General features: G+C 36.3%; 1 protein-coding gene across 11 annotated transcripts in view; it reads right to left on the bottom strand.

The window, feature by feature from the left end:
* Nucleotides 1-20,399, bottom strand: part of APAF1 (apoptotic peptidase activating factor 1) — a 58,574-nt gene that overhangs the window by 14,152 nt on the left and 24,023 nt on the right. For 7 of the 11 annotated variants that reach the window (XM_010561913.1, XM_010561917.1, XM_010561916.1 and 4 more), the window contains exons 18-32: nt 19,885-20,046; nt 19,482-19,610; nt 18,578-18,703; nt 17,617-17,736; nt 14,996-15,121; nt 14,506-14,631; nt 12,707-12,826; nt 12,331-12,456; nt 11,460-11,585; nt 10,871-11,017; nt 7,602-7,693; nt 6,634-6,720; nt 5,608-5,863; nt 4,102-4,248; nt 1,375-1,479 (exon numbers count right to left, since the gene is read on the bottom strand). In XM_010561913.1, the coding sequence (XP_010560215.1) occupies nt 5,860-5,863; nt 6,634-6,720; nt 7,602-7,693; nt 10,871-11,017; nt 11,460-11,585; nt 12,331-12,456; nt 12,707-12,826; nt 14,506-14,631; nt 14,996-15,121; nt 17,617-17,736; nt 18,578-18,703; nt 19,482-19,610; nt 19,885-20,046 (1,491 nt within the window). In that variant the 3' untranslated portion in view covers nt 1,375-1,479; nt 4,102-4,248; nt 5,608-5,859. Of the gene's footprint in view, nt 1-1,374; nt 1,480-4,101; nt 4,249-5,607; nt 5,864-6,571; nt 6,721-6,983; nt 7,694-10,870; nt 11,018-11,459; nt 11,586-12,330; nt 12,457-12,706; nt 12,827-14,505; nt 14,632-14,995; nt 15,122-17,616; nt 17,737-18,577; nt 18,704-19,481; nt 19,611-19,884; nt 20,047-20,399 lie in introns of those variants that run through there. The other 4 variants (XM_010561923.1, XM_010561915.1, XM_010561924.1 and 1 more) reach the window with 4 other exon arrangements.

The raw sequence follows: 20,399 nt of genomic DNA, 5'->3' as shown, positions 1-20,399 counted from the left end.
TCTGACTGCAGTCACTTAAATTTTGCCTTTCCTTCCTCTGGGGAAGAATTTTTGCAGTCCTCCCATTCAGACCAAGTCAGTCCTTGGGTTACGATGCCTAATTCAGCTGTTCTCGCTTTGAAGTTTTGACTGTGTTTAGGAACTTCCAATATTTCCCTTCAAGGACTCTCAACAGCCATGAATGGACGTCACCTTAGAAACAGCAAAAAATCTCTCGGTGTGGTCATTTCAATAGGGAAAACCACTTCGTTAGAACTCAAAAGTTGCACAAAACACATTCAAACCAGAAGACACCCAAGCTCAAAGCCCCTCACTACTTGTCATAGTTATCAATTCCAATTTAGATATCCAAACTTTGCTTTTGTGAGAAAGAAGAATATATCAAAGTTAAGACCTCTTGTATTTGCTGCTAACTGCTCAGAGTATTCACTGTGATCAAATTCTCATTTTCCAGATAGGTTCCTGCTTAACAAAACAAACACACAGACAGATACATAGTATTATCCTAAAATGATTTCTAACCCATGACAGAACTCAAATAAGGAGCAAAATAAGTAATGGAGTAATGGAGGTACAAGCTGCATGAGCTGGAGGCACTGTGGTTTAATTTTTGAAAAGCAGAAAATGTAATGTGTATGCAAACTAATACTAAAAAAATATAGGAAGGATTATCGTTTTCAGAGAAGGTGATCTTAATTTCCTAGATTCATTTTAGCAAAAAAAAGCAGTATGATGCATAATACACTTAGCTAACAGCTTGTTAAAGATCATTCTTTTTTTTCCACTAATACATGCTGAAGAAACCAGAAAGATCCAGAACACAAACTGAGAAAATGCTCCATTCCACAAAGCCGTTTTGTGATAAAAGAAAGGAGAGTGAAGTACAACATCGTTCCAGCAAATCTTCCCCTAACATTACTGATACTGGAACCCTGAACAGTGGAAACCCCCCTTGAAAGCAGGTTAGCAACAGGAACTGAGGACTAAATATGAGATGTAATGAGGGGTAAAGCAGCTTGAGAAACTGCAAAGTGTAAAGAGCTCTACAGCTAGTAGAGGTGTAAGAGGAAAAATAGACCATAACTTCAAAGAATGGACTTTTTTCCATGTCTAACATAACCAAAAGTTTAACCCTTTGAACAAAGATATTTCTGGAAAAAGGAGATAAAACAATCAAATTGGTAGGCTTTTAGCTTATTGACATCTACCGTGTTTAATATATTTTTAACCAAATTTAAATGCTCAGGATATGCTATGGAGAAAATTCCAGGTCATATGTAGTTCAGTTGAACTGTACCTGTCTCTGACAGGTATTCACTGCTACCATCTTGCAGTGAAAAACTATTCTTCCACAGATTCAGTTTGGCCACTTACCGTTCTTTTTGAATGAACGTGTACCCAGAAGATGTACCTCAAACCCAGTGCTCCAGATTATGAAAATCCAGCTGCTGAGTCAGAACAGCAATTTAATAGCTGATACTGTAGAAAGAAAAAAAATTACTATCTGCTCTATAATTTTTAGAGTGGACAAAACCACAACTGTTTGGCTTTGAGAAACTGAGAGTGCAACATCTGCAAGATGTTAAAAATATTTCTTTAAATGCTTTGAAAATTCAGATGCACTCAGATGACCTCTTTTCATGCTACTGTTAAATATATACTCAAATAGAGGTAAAATTTAACCAACATTTAATATGTTCAAACTCTTTAAAATGTTCCTCCTCACATTTCTCAGTTCTGAAGTTTAAGTCACATATTGATAAGACCCCTTCCACACAACTTCTTCAGTCTCCTTTGTACAGGTGGAAGTATAAAACCCATAACTGCTATCCTGTACTGAGTATGTGTACAGCACATTGTAAGAAATCATGCAAATACATTGAGAAATTTAGGAGCTACCAACTTGCATAAGTATATCTTACATTACCGTCTAGGTGCTGAGTGCTTAACCATCAAGACATGACTATCGGCTTCAGGTTGGATTCTTTAAAGCAAAATGTTTGATCCGTGTTTAGAGACAGATTTTCACTGACCTATGCCTATGTCTGTTCATTCATCTATTCTCTACTAAAATACCCCCCCCCCCCCAAAAAAACCATAAAAAACCCCAAACCCACACCACAAACCAAGAAGTGTTAAAAAGACAAAACTAAGTATTTCCAAATCTCACATTGAAAATACAACATTCCTCTCATGCATTATTGCAATGCTGTTAAACCAAAAGTATATTTTCTGCTAAGGAGCTTATAAACAACAACCAATACTGATCATAGTATTAAAAGATGAATTTAAGTGGTTCTAACTGGGAAGCACAGAAAGAAATATCCCTGCCATTGTTTCTCTGGGACCATAAAACTTGCTCTCAGGACACGACAAGACTAAGATTTCTCAGCACTGGAATACGAGTTTGAACCAGCAGGCTACAAAGTCTTAATGCACATAAAGCTGAACATTGACTCTAGTGAGGAAGAGGAGTATGGACAGTTGTTATTATTATCTTTGGAGAATATTACAGACAAATAATGTGATTTTTAGAACTACAGGAAAACTCTGCTCTCATTTGCTAGAAAATACTGGTTATCTAAAGAAGTGAAATTTGCCATAGAGAACAAATATACAGAGAACAATTAAAAGAGCCTATTGCTTTAGAAACGCAAGTAATGCAAAATACCTTTTTTTAAGTTATTTTAAATGTTAAGCACACTTTGTGTGCATTTATGCATTAGAAATAACATGAGCTTTATCTAAACAGCATCGTATTTACTTTTACACAGCTGGATTGGGTAAATTTGTCTTTGCCTCATTTTGAGTAATTTTAAACATCATGATTTTCAAAGTTCACCTGAGTTCATATGTTATTAGAGAAACTGGACAAAGCTAAAAAAAAAAAAAAAAAGAGGGACACAAATAAACTGAAAGAAGTAAATAGAGGAAATGAAAAATACCACACACATAAACACACAGAGTCTAATAGTGGCATCCTATGTAAGTACTAAGATGATCCCTCTTGAGTACAGAACAAGAATCCTCTCTAGCCTGAAGGACTTGAATCTAACCGTCCTTGGAGCACATGTTATACATACAACGTATGGTTTGTTAAATGGAAACAAGCACAGGAAGCTAATTTGTTCTGTTAACAGTCAGGCCCCAAGAGAGAAACTGCCTACTGAAACACTTAGAAGATACTTTAGCTTTCTCATCCTGAATAAACACACACACAGAGTTCAACTAGCCCAACTATCACACAGTTGTGCTATGTCCCACGAGTGTGACTGTAGGAGATGATATAGAAAGTGCTGAAGTTGTCAATAACACAACCAGACTGAAAATCTTACTCCTTTATACTCACTGGATCTTTTAGAATGCACCCTAACAGCCCAGCTTAGGCATCTGTTAAACCCAGTTGCAAGGTTTCTCATAAAAAGTCCCCTTAGAAGAAAGGTGTGCAGTAAGTTAATATGGAAAAAAAACCCTCCAAACCCAAGAAAACCCAACACGCCTCCTCCAAACCCACAGCTCTACACCCGCCCCCCCCCAAAACCAAACCCACTCCAACATGCAAAGACGTGGATAGCAGCACACTGCACAGCAGCTTTGGAAGTGCTGAAAAATAGAGGTCAACCTACTGCAGAGTTCATGCCACAGACAAGCCTAGTCTCAGCTTAACATCTTCTTGCATATCAGCAGAGCTAGTGATTGTGTCCCACCGTTCCTAGCTTGAAAGAGCAAAGTGAATTGAGCACAAAAATCACACAGAAAATGTTCTAGCTATCTGGCACACTGCCTGTTCTCTATTTGGCCTCTGCTCTTGAAATCACAACAAAAATAAGGTGGCCAGAGCTCTTGGGCATCATCATCACCATCTATGAGCCCAAATAAATTTGTGTCTTCATAGCAGACAGAAGGAAGAGGAAAGCAAAATGCGGACAAACACACCAGAGTGTGCTATCAGAGGGAAACACCAGAAATCATCTCAGCTCCAAGGCTGACTTCTGTGCCCCCCCAGCACTGCCATGGCATCTGTACTTGCTACAAAGGAGAAAGGGCAACCAAACAGTTTGGTAGGGGGGTCATGTTCTACTGGCAAGTGCAAGAACATACCTGATTTCTCTGTGACCTACTGGTATTCTGGATTTACTGGCTTCTTGAAGATGGGGCAGAGGGGCCTCCCTGCAATGTTCTGTCCCAGGAGGGCAGAAGAAACCACCCGAGTCAGACTGCTTTCTCAGCCTGGCTTTCCCCTGAAACCTGCAAAAAGCATCAGCTTCTGTAAAAGACCTCAGGAGCGCAGAGACAAGGACACAGATAACCAGATACAACCTGGGGAAATGGGTCCCTTACAGAGACTTCACTAAATAAAAAATTGGGGAGGAAAAAAAAAAGCAAGCAATTTACACAGCATTCTGTAATAGGGAGTTTAACTGCATCATTTTCTAGGGAAGGTAGAATAATTTTGGGGTGGAGAGTGTTCCTCTACTGGCAACAGGTTACCAGTTCCAGCTCTACCCACACACTCCAGCACTACAAGAGATCTATAAACCTTTACATGGAAAAGCCTCAGGCAATAATGGCACAGTTCCATTTCAAACAGCTATGTAAGATGAGAGGGGGAAAAGGACACTGTAGTTAAAGGAATGGTACAGTTCAAGGCAATATAAAGCAACCTCTTGAGCAGCTGTATTGCATGTAAGTACAATTCCTTGTTAATAAAGGAAAGAGAAAAAAGATTTATGAAGGGGCTGTAGGTCTAATTGCCAAAGTGAAGACACTCAAAACTTATACAGAAACTGACAGGCATCGTTCATAGGAAGTGTACCTAAAAATTGTTTACACAAAAGCATATTATAATTTCAGTTAAAGTACTAGATAAAAATTGGCAATGCTCATTAGTTAAATCTGAATGCAGACTGATTCAATTTGATCTGAATTACAAGAGATCATGGAAGCACTAATGTTCAATCTACATAAAAATTGCTTCTGGCCAAACCTTCTCTTGTTTCCTTTAAAATACATCTAACATCAAAGAGAACAGCTAAATCTAATGAAACAGCAGGACTTTATTTTTTATTACAGTAAACTGCCTTAACCTTCTTAAATATTCTAAACTGAAGAAGTTGCTGACTCAGTTGGCCCCTATTTTAACAATTTCTCATTTAAAACTTGTCATCCTCTTCCTGCAAATCGTATCTATTCTTCAGCTCTTCAGACTTTCTCATTGCTATTTCTCTTCTTCCACCTCAGCTACAAAGACTTACAGCCCACTCCATACATTTGCACATGAACGCAACCATCCTGACTCTGTTAACACTACCTTCTATGAAGCACAGCTTCCTCAGTTCCAGCAACAAGTATAATGCTGCCGTGTTGTAATTCTTGCAGAAGAATTCAAGAATGCACTATTTATCTCACACTTCAAGCTTCTGTGCTACTTGCTTCCTACTCGCTTCAAAATTGAAATCGTCTATGAACTCCACTCATACACCATTCACTTTCTTTGTTAAACCATGATTGGTTTTTCCTATCATCAGAGTTTCATTAGCATTGTCACAAAAGACAACTTTCTGTCCTAGCTCCTCACGCGAAACATTTATCCTGTTACCTTTTTACCTCATTGGGTCTCTGAGTTCAGCCCGACACAGTCCTGTACAATAAGGACAGCACAGCCTACGTAATCAAGGGACGCTGGCTAAGTGGAGCTTCCTGCTCCTTGAATCTTCAGCTATTCGGGGAGGGAACTGATGAGGTCTGTCCAAACTAGACAGTAGAAGCAAATCTGTCCCGAACGTTGCAGGATGTGTTCCAAGACTTCAGTTTCCCTTTGTCCACTTTTTCCTCTGTCCTCGTATTTAATACTGTTGCTTACCTGCCAAAGTATTTTTTGATGTAGGTTGTAAAGCATCATTATGTTTAGATTGAAAATAAAACCACAATAAAAGAGGCATCGCTCCCCCTCCCTCCTACCCTATTAAAAACAAACAAACAAAAAACCCAAACAACACTTAGGAATTCAAATTAATTTACAACTTGGCCAATATTGTCTGGATTATCTTTATTGAATCCTGTAAATACTTAGAATACAAAACATCATGTTTTTTCTATTGAACTTCTTCTCTTTAAATTTCTGCCAGCAGTACTTTAATTATACTGACCCGTATTCAGTAGCACCTTAGAAATGGTGGAATTTTAAGTTAAAAAAGAGGAAAAACTGGTGATTGTCAAAGCCAGGAAAATACTAAGAATGTATATTAAATCTTCTGAAATGCACACACAAAAAATAATAAAAGTGAGAATTTCATTGTTCAGTACCAGTTGAGACACTTTCTAATGTACTTTTTACAATCAAGTACTTAGATAGTGTTCTACTGCCAACTACAAAGATATGAAAATCATATTAATGCTTGTGCAGTTGCTCATAGCAGTTGAGAGACAATTTACTAAACAAGGTTACTAGGCACCTAAGAAAAATTGTTATCTAATTATTCGCAAAAGATATGTCAAGTATAATTAGTACAAAACGTCAACATTTCTACCCTATATTGAATCTATAAATAGACTGTAAAAAAAAAAACCCAAAAAACAAAACACCAACCCAAACAAAACCCCAGAAAATCACATAAGGAAATCACATATTACCAGGCAAGAGATCCCTGTGCATAGAATCCCATGTAAACAAAGCTGACAACAGTAAAATGTCTCCATAGTATGAACTGAATGCTAATTCTGAAAGGCAAAATAACTAAAATTCACACCTCCTATATTTTTCAATATATACCTTTTAAACCATTTCCATTCTCAGTTTAGCTGGTTAGCTGTATTCACCCTTTGACTGGAAATGCAGCACAATCTCTTCCATTCAAATTGTAATATCCTTTCAGATTTTGCCTTGAGAACACAAGACTCAGGGTGTTCCCCTTAATAGGAATAGCTCATATGTGTTACAATGCACTTTATCTCCACAAGGTTAGAAGCATGAAGGTTCTTACCACAAGTGGGAAGCACTGCTGCTGTAAACTGAACAGCTACTTGATTTGTTTTGAACGTCAAGCACCAAGATAGCTAGTTTCATTTTTCAAATGAAGGATGTCCCTGGTTCTTTCCATTCTGTACTAAATGAAAATCCTTACATCACAGTAAAAAAAAAAATTTTTTTGCATCTTACACAGTTGTGTTCATGGCTAGAGAGCATTTAGCCATCAGACTTAGCACAAAATACAATTTCAAAGTATTAGATTCCTAGTATTTTTTCACTATTAATATTAACGTCAACTCATTTGAATAATCTTAATATAAATTTCCTTACAAAATTGGAAGCAACATACTTAAGATGCAAATCAAGACTTAAGAATTATAATAATAATTCTTATTAAAAACCAGATTAAATGCAAGTTCATTTGAAAAAACATGCATAAATGTACATTAATATACCTGAAAACATCATGAATACAACAATGAAATATAATTCACAGCTTAGTGAGTGTCAGAATCATTTAGCAGAATTTTGTCTCCAGCTTAAAAAAATGAATTATCTTTGCAGTTTTCAGCACATTAATCACAACTTCTGTAATACATAAAGAATACCAAGATTATCAACAGTCACATACACTTTGAAATTAGGGGACACATGTATTGACTTGAGGTTTGTTCCGTTCGTGTAGAAGGTTTGTAAGGATTCTCCAGTAGTTGCATTCCACCACTATAAAAAAAAAAAAAAAAAAAACCAACACACTTTTGGTTAGTTGAAGAAAGCTTAGAATAAATTCTATAAACAGGCTTCGCATGGCAAGCCCAATTGACTGCTTTCCCCAAAGAGGTAGAATGAAAAATAAAAATACAAGCAACCTTAAGTAGTAAATGTTTACTAGAGTGTAAGTTACTAGGATTATAAGACTTTCAGATAAAAAGAAACTTCAAAAAGACTGAAGCTGTTTAATTTCAGGAAAGCACACGAAATAATAAATTCAGGTACTGCCCTTTACCCCATCACAAAATGCAATCAATAGATGTAAACTGTAACATGTCCAAAATATAAAAGATTATGTATTTTTATATAACCAAATACATGAGACATTGCCAGACAATATAATTGAAACTATAGCTGGATTAAAAAAAAACAAACAAAAAACAAAACAACAACTTAGCTGGACTTACAAGAGGATCAATCATGTACACAATTCAAACCATTTGCAGTTTTGTTAGCAGGACAGAGTTTTTTTCAGAGAGATTAAATTTTTTTTTTTCTAGAATATAAACGAAGCACTAATAACAACGCTACAGAGAAACCTTCAACCATCAGTCTACTCCATGAATGTAGACTGAAATTTCACATTTCTCAGGAAAACTGTAGACCAATGCAAAATTGAACCAAACGCAATCCAGCACAAAGCTGTTACTTGATTGTTCCAATAAGAAGTCTACCTTCCATTCTTGCAACATTTGAGTGCAGTAGCAAAATACCAAAACAGATTACCTTCAGCTTTGATCATCTATAAAAGCAGGTGGTGGTACTACTACTTTTTAGCTTACTCATCCCATGAAATATGTAACATTATGGTTGTGTGCACAATACAGATTTGCAACTACACAGCTATAATGTTCTGATTAAAAACATCTTTCCTAAAGTGTCTGTTATTTGATGGAGACCCAGAAAAAAAAAAAAAAACAAACAAACCGAAAACCAGATCTTAATTAGCTCTTGAACCTTTGTTGGTGGGTAAGTGATCAGGTGCTGGGCCAGTGGGTACCACTCACACAGCAAGTTCAACAGTACATAGCTGGATGCACCTCATCTATGAATAAGATGACTCATTTGTTTAAAGGTATCTTCTGTGTAATTCTACAATCCAACCCAGTCCAGTTCTTAGAGGTCCAAACTTCTCAAATGTTTTAGATTTTCACTGACTAGTATCTCCCTACAAAAAAGATGCGTGTATGTCTATGTGTTTTCATGCATATCATACACATCCATCTGCAGATCTTGAAAGAAAAGTAGAAAAACAGTACTTTGAAAAGACATAGTGATTGAATCTGGTCCCAATGACTGGAAAAAGGCAAATGCATACCCATTTCCACGAAGGGCAAAGAAGATGCTGGGAACTGCAGGGCAGTAATCTTCACTCCAGTGTCTGGGATTATTATGGAACAAGATTTCTGGAAGCCATTTCAAGTCACGTGCAGGACAAGAAGCGATCATGAACAACTAGCACAGATTTCCCAAAGGTAAATCATGCTGAACCACCCAACTGACTTCTGTTGACAATAATGGTGGCTCTGCAAATAGCATGGCAAGAGCAGTGGATGTGATTAACCTTGACTTTAGCCAAGCTTTCAACGTCGTCTCCCATGGTCTCCCTAATAGTCAAACTGGAGAGATAAAGACTGATGGGTGGAACACAACATAGGTGACAAGCTGGGCAGACTGCTAGTTTGAAGAGTAGTAGTCAGCAGTTCAGTCACTGTGTGTTGAGCCCCAGCCTAGTACAAGAAGGACACTAACAAACTGGAGTAAATCCAGCACATGGTCGCTGAGATGGCTGGACTCCTAGAACTGATGTTGTAGAACAGAGACAGAGCACTGAATTTGTTTAGCCTGAGGAGAAGGCGGCTAACTGCTGTCTTCAACTACCAAAAAGAGGGTTACAGATGACGGAGTCAGACTCTCCTCTCAGGGCCCAGAGGCACCCTTGCTGGAGTGGGGGACAAAACTTGACGGGGCAAGGCCCTAAGCAACTTTATCTAACTCTACAAACTACTTCTAGCAAGGGGCTGGACTAGATGAGTTCCAGAAGTCCCTAACATCCTAGAGTCATAGAATGCTTTAAGAAGCATCACACCACCATACTGTGTAACCACAAGACAAAATGGGAAGGAAGCTAGAAACAGGACGCATGTCTTGTTCTTTAATATGAAGTGAACGCCAGAAGATGTTTTCAATGCTAAATTAGAAAATTCAATGGTCTCTGTTAAATGGTTACTAACTGACTTCAAAGAATTGGTCTGGTAGCATGTCCAACAGCTAAACACTGACCAACAATCAACTAACCTCCAGCACTCTGTGAGATGAGAACTCCACAACCTGTCATTTCATATACACACACAGTTTCTACTAACAGGTGTTAGCTATCGCATGAGGAAAAAAAACCCCAAACAAAAACCTCATGAGAAATCTGCAATTATGAAGAACCAATTCACAGACTGAAAAACAGATCACCACAATTACAAAGAATCAATTCACAGACTGAAAGACAGATCACCTCTTCCCCTTCCCAAAAAACGTATGCTCAGTAGATGTCTGAACCAATGAAAGACTGATGAAAAGACTGATTTTCTCAGTTTCGACATGCCCTCTTCCAAAGATTACTTATAGAATGTCTTTCAAGGCAGAAAATTATCACTTGCAATTCCTTCTGAGTTTCTATTTATAAAAAAATTTAAAACTCAGTATCTTTAAAAAAAAAAACAACCAAACCAAAAAGCCTGACATAGAGCATTTTTCTGCTCATTATAAAGAACACAATTGCTGCTGAAATCGAGTGGTTATTAAGGCAGACAAAAATTATCGGGATCTTTAATATTAAAGATGTTAATGAAAGATGTTGATAATAAAAATCTGAAGCTAATAAAAATGGAATATATGGAGTCTGAAAACAAACTCTAAGTCTGCAGTCTGAATTCTTAAGAGACCTTTTCAGGGGGCTTTCAGATTTGAGAAGAAAAGTGAAAAGTGCTAGACAGTCATGAAAATGAAGCAGCTTTGTGTTAAGTAAAATGTTTCAGGTTTGTTTCTTCGAATTAGTCTGCACTTTCCTTTAGAATTATGAGGGCATTGTATTTAATTAGGTATGTTAGGATATTTTAGTATTTCATGGCTTACCTTAAGAAAGCCTCCAGATGACACAAGCATTTTACTGTCAGGAGAAAATGAGAGGTCTGTTACCCAACCACCATGTGCTGGTTCTCCTTCGTCAACAGTAACTGGGGAGCAGAAATGAAGTAATGCGCCTGTTAAAATGTCCCAGATCTAAAAGAGAGGGAAGATTATGTATATAAATAAACTGAATGGGGAAAAAAAATCTCAAGTAAGGAAAGCCGAAACATATTTTTCTATATTAGAGGAAAAAAACCTTGTAAATAAGCATTCTACTTGAACTGTCAGTATAATCCAAAAAATGAATTCTCCTCTTAGAACTGTATCATATATGGAAGATTTAGTCACACATACAATTCACTGTAGAATTATTAGTAAATCATGTGAATTGGTTCCTCAGCATTCATGGAACATAAATCCATCAATATGGTTACAAACTACTGTCTCATGTGGCAAACTTTGCTTTTTTCAACTCTCCGATGTTCAACACAATACTAACAAATTAGTCATGCAGAACACAAGCTATGAGAACTCTTCTGTCTGTGAACTGACTACCGATTGAATAATAAAATAAACAGTAAAGTTAAAGCAGTACCCTTATTTCTCCTTTGTCATCTCCAGTGGCCAATAATTTGTTGTTAGGAGAGAAAGCACAGCACCGCACACAGGCTTCATGACTTTTCAGCTCATGAAGAACAGATGAACTTTCAAAGCTCCATATCTAAACAGAAAACATTAAAGATGAGTGAAAAAGATAAGTTCAAAACCAATTATTACTTCTTTCTAAAAAGGCATTAGTATTCAAACATACATAAGACTTTTTGTATATATGCATATACATGTGTGCATTTATGTATGTATTATACTGTAGTCTGTTTTTATTACCTGAATCACCTAAGAATGCATTTGCTACAAATTACTGAAACAACTGCGAGTATATTTTTTTTCTTGGAATATACTCTAACGAAACTGATTTACAAGAAAGTTTAAATCTGTTCATAGAAAAAGGATTCATCAACCAGTTTAAAGCTGTATTTTAAAACTCTAATGGGACAGCCCCAGAATATTAAACAGTTCACTTGCTTCTAAACAGGAACACCAGAACCTATGGACAGCACTTTCACTGGAAGTTTCAGAAATTTTTCTTAAGTTTCCAAATTAAGAATGTTAGGCTATTAACAAATCAATACAGAAAACTAAACAAAGTGTTCTGCACAAACTTGTGCATTAAATGTGCATTTTATTTGTACAGAAGTCACCAGGACAGCCTCAAGTTATGTCCAAGATCAGTTGTGAATGACTGTATAACAGCTTTAGAAACATATTCACGGATACAGGAAATTTAATACTAGAAATACAACAGGATAACTTAAATAATCGCAAGTTACCTCAGAATAAAAAAAATATAGCCTACATTTCAGGACAAATAAGGCATCATTTTTATCTTTGTACAGAAAGCAACCAACCTTTGCAGTTTTGTCAGCAGAAGTAGATGAAAATTTACTACCATCAGGTGAAACAGCACAGGAAAGAACAGCACCTCCATGGCAAGCAAAATCTTTTTCTGTGTTTCCAGTAGTGATATTCCAAACCTACCAAATACACAGGAAAAACAGTTTACTTCTGTAACACTACAAAAAGGTTAAAACACCTGCATCTTACACAACAATATATTAAGAGATAAAACTCAGCTACCTAGTTATAATATGGCCAACATTTTGTTATACTTACTGGTACAGTTAAAATACAAGAAGAGTATAAATGTTAGTAGAAATAGAAAATGCAAAATCGTGTTTTAAAAGTCAGCTTACACTTTAGGATCAACGACAGCCTTTTATTTACCTTAACAGTTCCATCAAATGACCAAGAAAGAAGTTTTGAATTTTCCAGAAGTCCAAAATCCTTGATTGCTTCCTTGTGCCCTCTCAGAAATACACATTCACTCAACTGCCAGTTCCATACCTGATCGTAAAGATGGAATACTTTTTAAAAAAAAAACATTTTAATGGCAAACATAAGTTACAAATGAACTAACTGTTTAATTTTTAAGTCACAGGAATCGTAAAAAGTTCTTATAGAGATGGCAACTACTTAAAAGCTTAGATATATTGAAGATATCCATAGTAGAGATGCTGAAGATTGAGGATGCCACAGTATTTAATAGTCAACCTACGAGAGAGCTCCCTATAATACACACATAATCTGATTTTCAAAGTGAATTTGATGCTTAAAATTCACTGGTAATTTAAAAAGAAAAAGCAAAACAATAATTTTCTAGGCACCCCAGAAGTTTTGTGTTTTAAACCTTTGATTATTGCAACAAATAAACTTCCGTCATCTGGCAGACCTCATATTTTCCATACTTAAATTGGCTTTCCTTTTTATTTTTAAAGCATATTTTTAATGAAATGACATTTTGCTTTGCATTTCTATATCAAAATGACACTTCTATTTTTAATTCAACTCTTCACTGAAAACTGAAGAAGTGTAATTTTATTTTACAGAAGCTATTAAGCATCAATTTAATTTAAATGACAATGATTTAATAGTTTTCAAATTAACAGGTTTTCTGCATCAAAGAAAGGACAGAAAGCAGAGTTGTTCAGATGACAGTTCTGCAGGTTTAACTGAGGTGCTGTCCACTAGAGCGAGCCGAGGACCCAGAAGAAAAGCTACCCACGTTAGACCTGAAAGAAGGATCAAAAAGCCGATAAACTGGTGAGCTGTCTGTACTGCTTAACTGACCAGTGACGGCACTCAAGCTAGCTTCAGATCGAAACAAACACCAAAGCGGGATGCTGCATAGGTTACATGTATATCAGCAAGTAGGTAGAACACTGGTGTCAGAACAGATTTGGTGAGCAAAACAGCGCTGAGGACCAGCACTCATTCGTGTTTTGGAGGTTTTACTTCAAACCAGCTCAAGTTTGGTTGTGTGGGCTGAATGCTCATTAGTAGCTGGAGCATGTGCTCTACTTTAGGAATCCCGTCAGCACGCCTGCAACTGCTCTGCAGTGCAAACTAAAGCACAGTAAGCATAAATGACCAGGACATTCACTTCAAAAGTGCATCCCTGAGCTGAGCTAAAATGCTCATATAGACACACCAGCATGCTTCTTCAGAGCAAATCTACCTTGCTGAGAGGCAGAGCTTATTAATTTGAGACCACATTAGTGCAGCCATTCTATTTCTAGCTAGTATCTGTATTCAGCACTGTACTGGACTAGGTGGACACACTAGCCCTCTCAGAGACAGGTCTCTACCTCCTTCCTTCAGACACTATAAGCAAGCCCACTGACAGACCTACCACATATAGCCAGTTCTGGGTCGCGTCCCGAACCCTTCACTTATGTCTTCAGAACTGTTGAGTTATCTGGTTTGAAAATTAATATTCCTTTCACCCATCTTAAAGGAGTTGTTGCCTTTCTACCATGAACAGCATTAAAAATGGAAGTTGTGTAATATTGGTTATCATATAAGGTAAAAATAGAGGCTACAGTTTCTACAGTCCCTTGCCCCATGATAGAGCAATACAAAATACAGTAGTCATTTACTGAGTTTACATTATCTATAGTTTAAGAGATCTTTTTAAATAAATTATAAATAAATTACAAGATAATCTTTTTAAATATCTTCCAAACCTGTATAACTGAATCATGAGCACTTGAAATGAGAGTCTGACCATCAGAGGTAAATCGACAATGCTGCACGGATGTCCTGTAGGCCTCCTGGGACTTCAGAACTTTCCCATCCAACAACTGTAATACCTTTACAATGAAGAATACAATAATTATATTTATTTTACATACTTGAGGAAAAGGAAGAAAAGAACATGCAAATTCTTTTTTAAAGAACATGAGATTGTAAATACATCATTCTCAGTCAATGGATTGGAACAACCAAAAATTCATATTAGCTTAGTCCTTGGTAAAATGAAATTCAGAGCTATGTTATTAGCACTACCTTTAAATTATTCTCATTTAGGCATCACTCGCAAATGTAAACACTTTAAAGTACTATGTTGAAGAATATTATTGTACAAAGTCATTCAAATTGCACTTCTTTAAAAGGAAAAAGCACCGAGAAGGGTGTTTTCCTGCTACTTTTAAAATCAAATTCAGGATTTAATACCTTTATTGTTCCACTCTCCTGTCCAAAAGCTGCAAATTTAAGATCTTCACTTAAGCAACAGCAGGAAATGGGGGATTCTGGAGCTGCTGTCTGCATAATAACACTGTCTGTACTTCCATTTATAAGCTGCAAGATAAGAAGTTAATTAAGTTATTACAATGTTTTAAAATTTAAACTTAAATAGATTACAATACAGAGCTAAGAATGCTAAACGAACAGTGTACCAGTTTCAGACTTTGAATTATAAGGATCAGTTACTTCATAAACCAATTGCTTTTAAGGTCAGTGTAACTATCTTCATAGAATGCTCTCTGAACAGAACAAGCTTGCAGCAGGAAACTCATCTCAGTATTAGAAGGCTTTCTAAAGTTTGTCTGACTACATCTAACTCAAGATGTGACTCCCAAATTTCAAAAGCCATATAGCGAGCTCCATGCTCAAATTTACCTTGCCAGCCAGATTTTACAGCTTAGGCCAAATGGAGCATAAAATAGTTCAAGTGCATCCTCTAAGCATGACTTTAAACTTACTAGCACACACAATACACCAAATCTCAACTCAGTATCGCCCTCAAATCAATTCCCCAAGGGAAGGGAAAAAAAAAAAAAATTAGAATACAATGATTTACAAAGTTTAACATAGAAAGCTACCAGTGTGAAGTGTTTAAAAATGAACATACTGCACATCAAAAGGTGACTAGGACCCCAATTCTGAGAGATTACAGACTACAAAAGGTAAAACATCACGGTTGCAAGAAAAACTACTTTTAGAGATGTGATAGCAGAGATATACTGTTAAATTACAGTACAGATGTTTAACTGCAATTTGTCTTCTGAGTCAATTTCTCTTCTTGTGTAAGGGTGAAAAATCTATTCTCTTTCTACAATGGAGATTTCTGTCATGACTGCACCTCCACAGGATGTCAAAAAATTGTATTTAGGGCAGAAAATCTAAGCACCATTTTTCTCTAGGAAATGGTTAAAGTGAAGTTACAAGAGAAATATACTAATCATAAATAAATAGATCAGGTCTACTAATTCAAATGAGAGCCAAACTACACCATTACATAGTAGTTGCTGCAGATTTTACAATTCAGGAAGATTAAAAAGTAGCAATTATCCTGAACTGCTCCCCACATAAATAGGTATAACTCCATTCGTTGTGGTTTCTCCCATTTCTTCACTGCAACAGGTGCAGCTTCTCTTTTCTCGCACATTATTTGCTCACATAAATTTTAGTTTCAACATTGACTGCTTTCTGTTGGCTCAAAGTCTGAAATCTTTTTATTGCCAAGGCCCCATTGGAGACATTTTAGCTATTTCCACATCTATATTCCCCACTATTCAAATATCACCATCATCCCACTTAAGGTTTTTTTAATAGGATTTTTAAGTAAAGTAAGAAATGGCTAACTTGTTGACAGGACAGACAAAAGAAGGAGGACAGAAAATAATCAGGAAGAGTGAAACAGAAAGTACAGAGCAAACAAGAAGAAAAGTTTCTGCAAAGAAAGCTCTTGTTCTAGTAGCAGCCTAGGAAAAGCTGAGCATCTCTAGGACTAGAAATAAAGGCAATGGTCATGCTGATTAGCCAGGATTACATAGCTTACATGTTTGCCTTTGGCCAAATTAGGAGAAAGGACATGACCCTTCACAAAAAGATTACCTGCACAGTGTCCCTCAGTGCAGGGCAGCAGAATCTAGCCAACACTCACCTACCTATACACCCAGCAATAAGAATTCACTGCTTTCACAGTCCACAACAAAGGTTCACTCCTATTCAGATGCTGCTTTAGGCTAAACACCTGAAATAGCTCTCTCATGGATGAAGATATGGCATTGCCTATTTTGTGGGTTAACACACAATCGGTTTGTGTAAGCAGTATTTTGCAACAAATATGAAAGTGCTTCCATGTTTGAACAATTACAATCAAGTAGAAGCATAATCTAAATGAATTGTATTGCCTTCACTTCAAAGACAGTCCTATCAACTGACTATTTGATTTATTAGAGAATCATGATTAAAAAAGATGTGCATGCATTTGCTATCATGGAATGGAAAAATATATTTTGGATGTTGGTGTACTTACTACTTGGTGGGGGGGTCCATAGCAATAAAAGTGTATCCACTATTAATATTTTCTTTCGGACATAAAAGACCCCATGCTCTCCTAAGGCTACAGGCAGACCTGGGCTCGCACCTTGCACTCCCCCAATTTGAGATGATTGCTTCAGCTATTACGCAGTAGTTCTGATGCACTACATACACGTGCTGTGGAACACCTGGTCTATATCTGCTGCACACATTACACATTGCTGCGCACATCTAAGCCGCCTGGAGGGCCCACAGCCTCCCAGTCATGAAGAGAAAACAGTTTTGTTCCTCTGCATCCAGCTTCAGTTTCAACATCAGTATGGAAATTCCCCCTCAAACTTCATTTTCTCCTTACTAAACTAGGCAGAGTTTCTAGGCATAAAAATGTTATCATACATATAGTCTTCTGCTACAGATTCAACTGCTGAAAGCCACGAACAAGCAGTTCTTTCAGTTCTTCCTCCATTTCCTACTGAGATGTGTAGATAACATTCAAATGTACTAACATATTGAGAAACACAGCTTACTTGCAAATGCTTCTGATTGTAAATTGCTAAAATCATCACTTCACCATTGTGAAATACAACATCTAGTTCACTTTTTAGCACAGCATCAGAAGACTTGCACACCTTCTTTGTTTCCCAAATCTGTTGAAGAACACAGTATTTCATTAGTTTTATAAGGACAAGATATAAAACTTGCTGAGTAAGAGTACCTGTAAACCAAAGTCTTACAAACTTGCAAGTAACACTGACTTTTTAAATCAGTGAAAATTATGCTTCTGCTATTTTTACTTACTAGGGAACATTGTGCAATTACTACAGTGATTCCAAGCTGACTAGTAGACTCCCCGTGTTTAGAGTCATAGCTATAAAGTCCACAATTTTCTAATCCAAAGAAGAACGTTGAAATCCAATTACAAAAAACACCAAGTACAGATTTCTATACTTCAATTGCTTTCAAAATTTCAAGAATGTAAGTGTTAACTTGGGAAAAAAGGAAAGGTTACTTCGGTAAACTATAGTTCTACTTTCACAGGTTTTAATGAGGCATTACAATTACAGAAATCTATCCTAAATATTGACTTGCAAATAAATCTAACAATGAAAGTAATATCATGTCTGCTAGGATCCTCAAAAAACTTCACAATTCCTGATTCAGATAAAATCTAAAGCAAAACAGAAGGTTACATTTACTCTTGAACAGCCACCAGAATTAAAAAAAATCATACAGATACACAGTAAATTTAGATAAACAGTAAAAAAGCCCACTCATTTTACTGTGTATCTAAATAATTTTGTAACAAATATTCAAATTTATATTGGTTATAAACATACCTAAAGACTAAATACATAATATAAATAGATTATGTATATATTGTATATGATGTATAATTTTATAATGAACGATTTCTTAAATGAATAATTTTTTATATATATTATATATATAAAAATTCACATTTTTCAAAAAAGAAAGATGTCATCTTACACGTATTGTCTGGTCATCAGACGATGTCAGAAATAAAGATCCATCTGGTGAAAATGTCACACAGTGAACCCAGCTCATGTGTCCCCTGCAATATGCCACTTTTGATAAAGATTTAATATTCCATAACTACAATAAAAATATGAAAAAAGAACTCAAGTGATTTAGATTGCATTTACAGGGAAAACAGTGCAAAACAAGAAGCAGCATACTTAATTACTATTTCTTTTATGATTTTCTTACTTCTCATTCTGAAATCAGACATAACGAGAACTGTGCCTGCTTATCACATTTCGATGGTCAGGGAAATTGAATCAGCAGCCTCTTTGACTGCTGGAATTTTGTAAGACAAGAGGAAAAAAATAAAGAATATAAACCAAAAAAAAAAAAAAAAAAAATCACTCACAGTTTAAAGAAATACAAGTTCAACTTGACGACGTAGATTGCAAAACCAAAAAACCCCAAACAACAAAAAAGCCGACCCCAAAACTGATACTTGTACAGGCTTACTCTAGCCATGCCAGTCCCAAAGTTATTCTAGCTGTTTCATTCCTTTTTAGTGAGTTGCCACATTCTGTAGCAGCATAGGAGAGAGGGTTTGGTTTGTTTTAAGCAATACTCCTGAGAGTGACAACAATAACTTTAAATTAATTTAGTAACTAGTCTTTTTATATAAACATGAGTTCTGTTGTCCAAAACGAACATGTAACTTTAAAATGTTATTTCCCAATTGATATCTTACATTTCAGAAGTGAATGCAAATTAAAAAAGAATGAAGAACATTGAAAGCCTGCTAAAGTAGCTACATTTGTTTTACCTCTGCATGCAAGAAACTGTTAAGACAAATGTGACGTTTTATATTACAAGCAGTCTTTCCTAGTATACTGCAAGACAGACACTCACTTACCTCAACCGAACAGTGAGACAAAGCAACTGCTACTAACTCATCACCAGGACAAAAGTCACAGTATTGGATTGTACTGTGATGACTTATGATGACTTGCGATAGTAAACCACATGTTTTAACATCAAAAAGCTGTGAACACATAATTACAATAGTCAGCACCCAGTCTGAATGACTTCACTATACACAAATAACTTATATGCTCAACAGCGTACATTCTTGAATTTAGAAGGTATTTCTCTCGGTCAACAACTTTGTTGCCCACATATTTTTACTTTACACACACTTGAAACCATGCACCTTATATCTGAAACATCTTAATGGGCTGGAATTTTATCTTTAATAACAATTTCTACCTACATTGCAATATAGTGCCTCCAGAAAATTATTAAAGTAAGGTACTTACCAAAAGCTTATTTTTGGCTACCACCAAAATCATGTCACCATTTCTGGACCAAGAGCAACATTTTACTAAAACCTCCACATCATCTGGTTGCTCATCTGCATTTTTGAAGAAATCTTTTATCTCGATACTTTTCAGTTCATTTCCTGAGCGCGCTGCCCAAAGCTGCAATAAAAAGTAAAGGAAATACACAAAACCTTTTTTTGCTGATGTGGATACGGAATACAACAGGGAAGAGCTAACTCCCAATCACTTCTAGGAAAGAAGAGGGGCAGAGGTAATAGGATTAAAATATTCAGAAACCCAGATTGCTTAAGGGGGGGAGGGTGGATGGGGAATCAAAGAAAAAAAAAAAAACCAAAACAAACAAACAAAAAAACACAGAAAAAATATGATTACACTATAGCAGAACCCTCTCCCTGGGATTTTCCCTCATATCGTTCAAGCTACAATGCTGTCTCAACTTCTGCTTCACAGAAGAATAGAAACAAAAATAATACCTGCTCTGCAATGCTATT

This window comes from Haliaeetus leucocephalus, unplaced genomic scaffold, assembly GCF_000737465.1.
Source record: "Haliaeetus leucocephalus isolate CR32 unplaced genomic scaffold, Haliaeetus_leucocephalus-4.0 Scaffold151, whole genome shotgun sequence".
Classification (NCBI taxonomy): Eukaryota; Metazoa; Chordata; class Aves; order Accipitriformes; family Accipitridae; genus Haliaeetus; species Haliaeetus leucocephalus.
The sequence above is the reverse complement of the archived record's forward strand: the minus strand, read 5'-3'. Positions and strand labels throughout refer to the sequence as shown.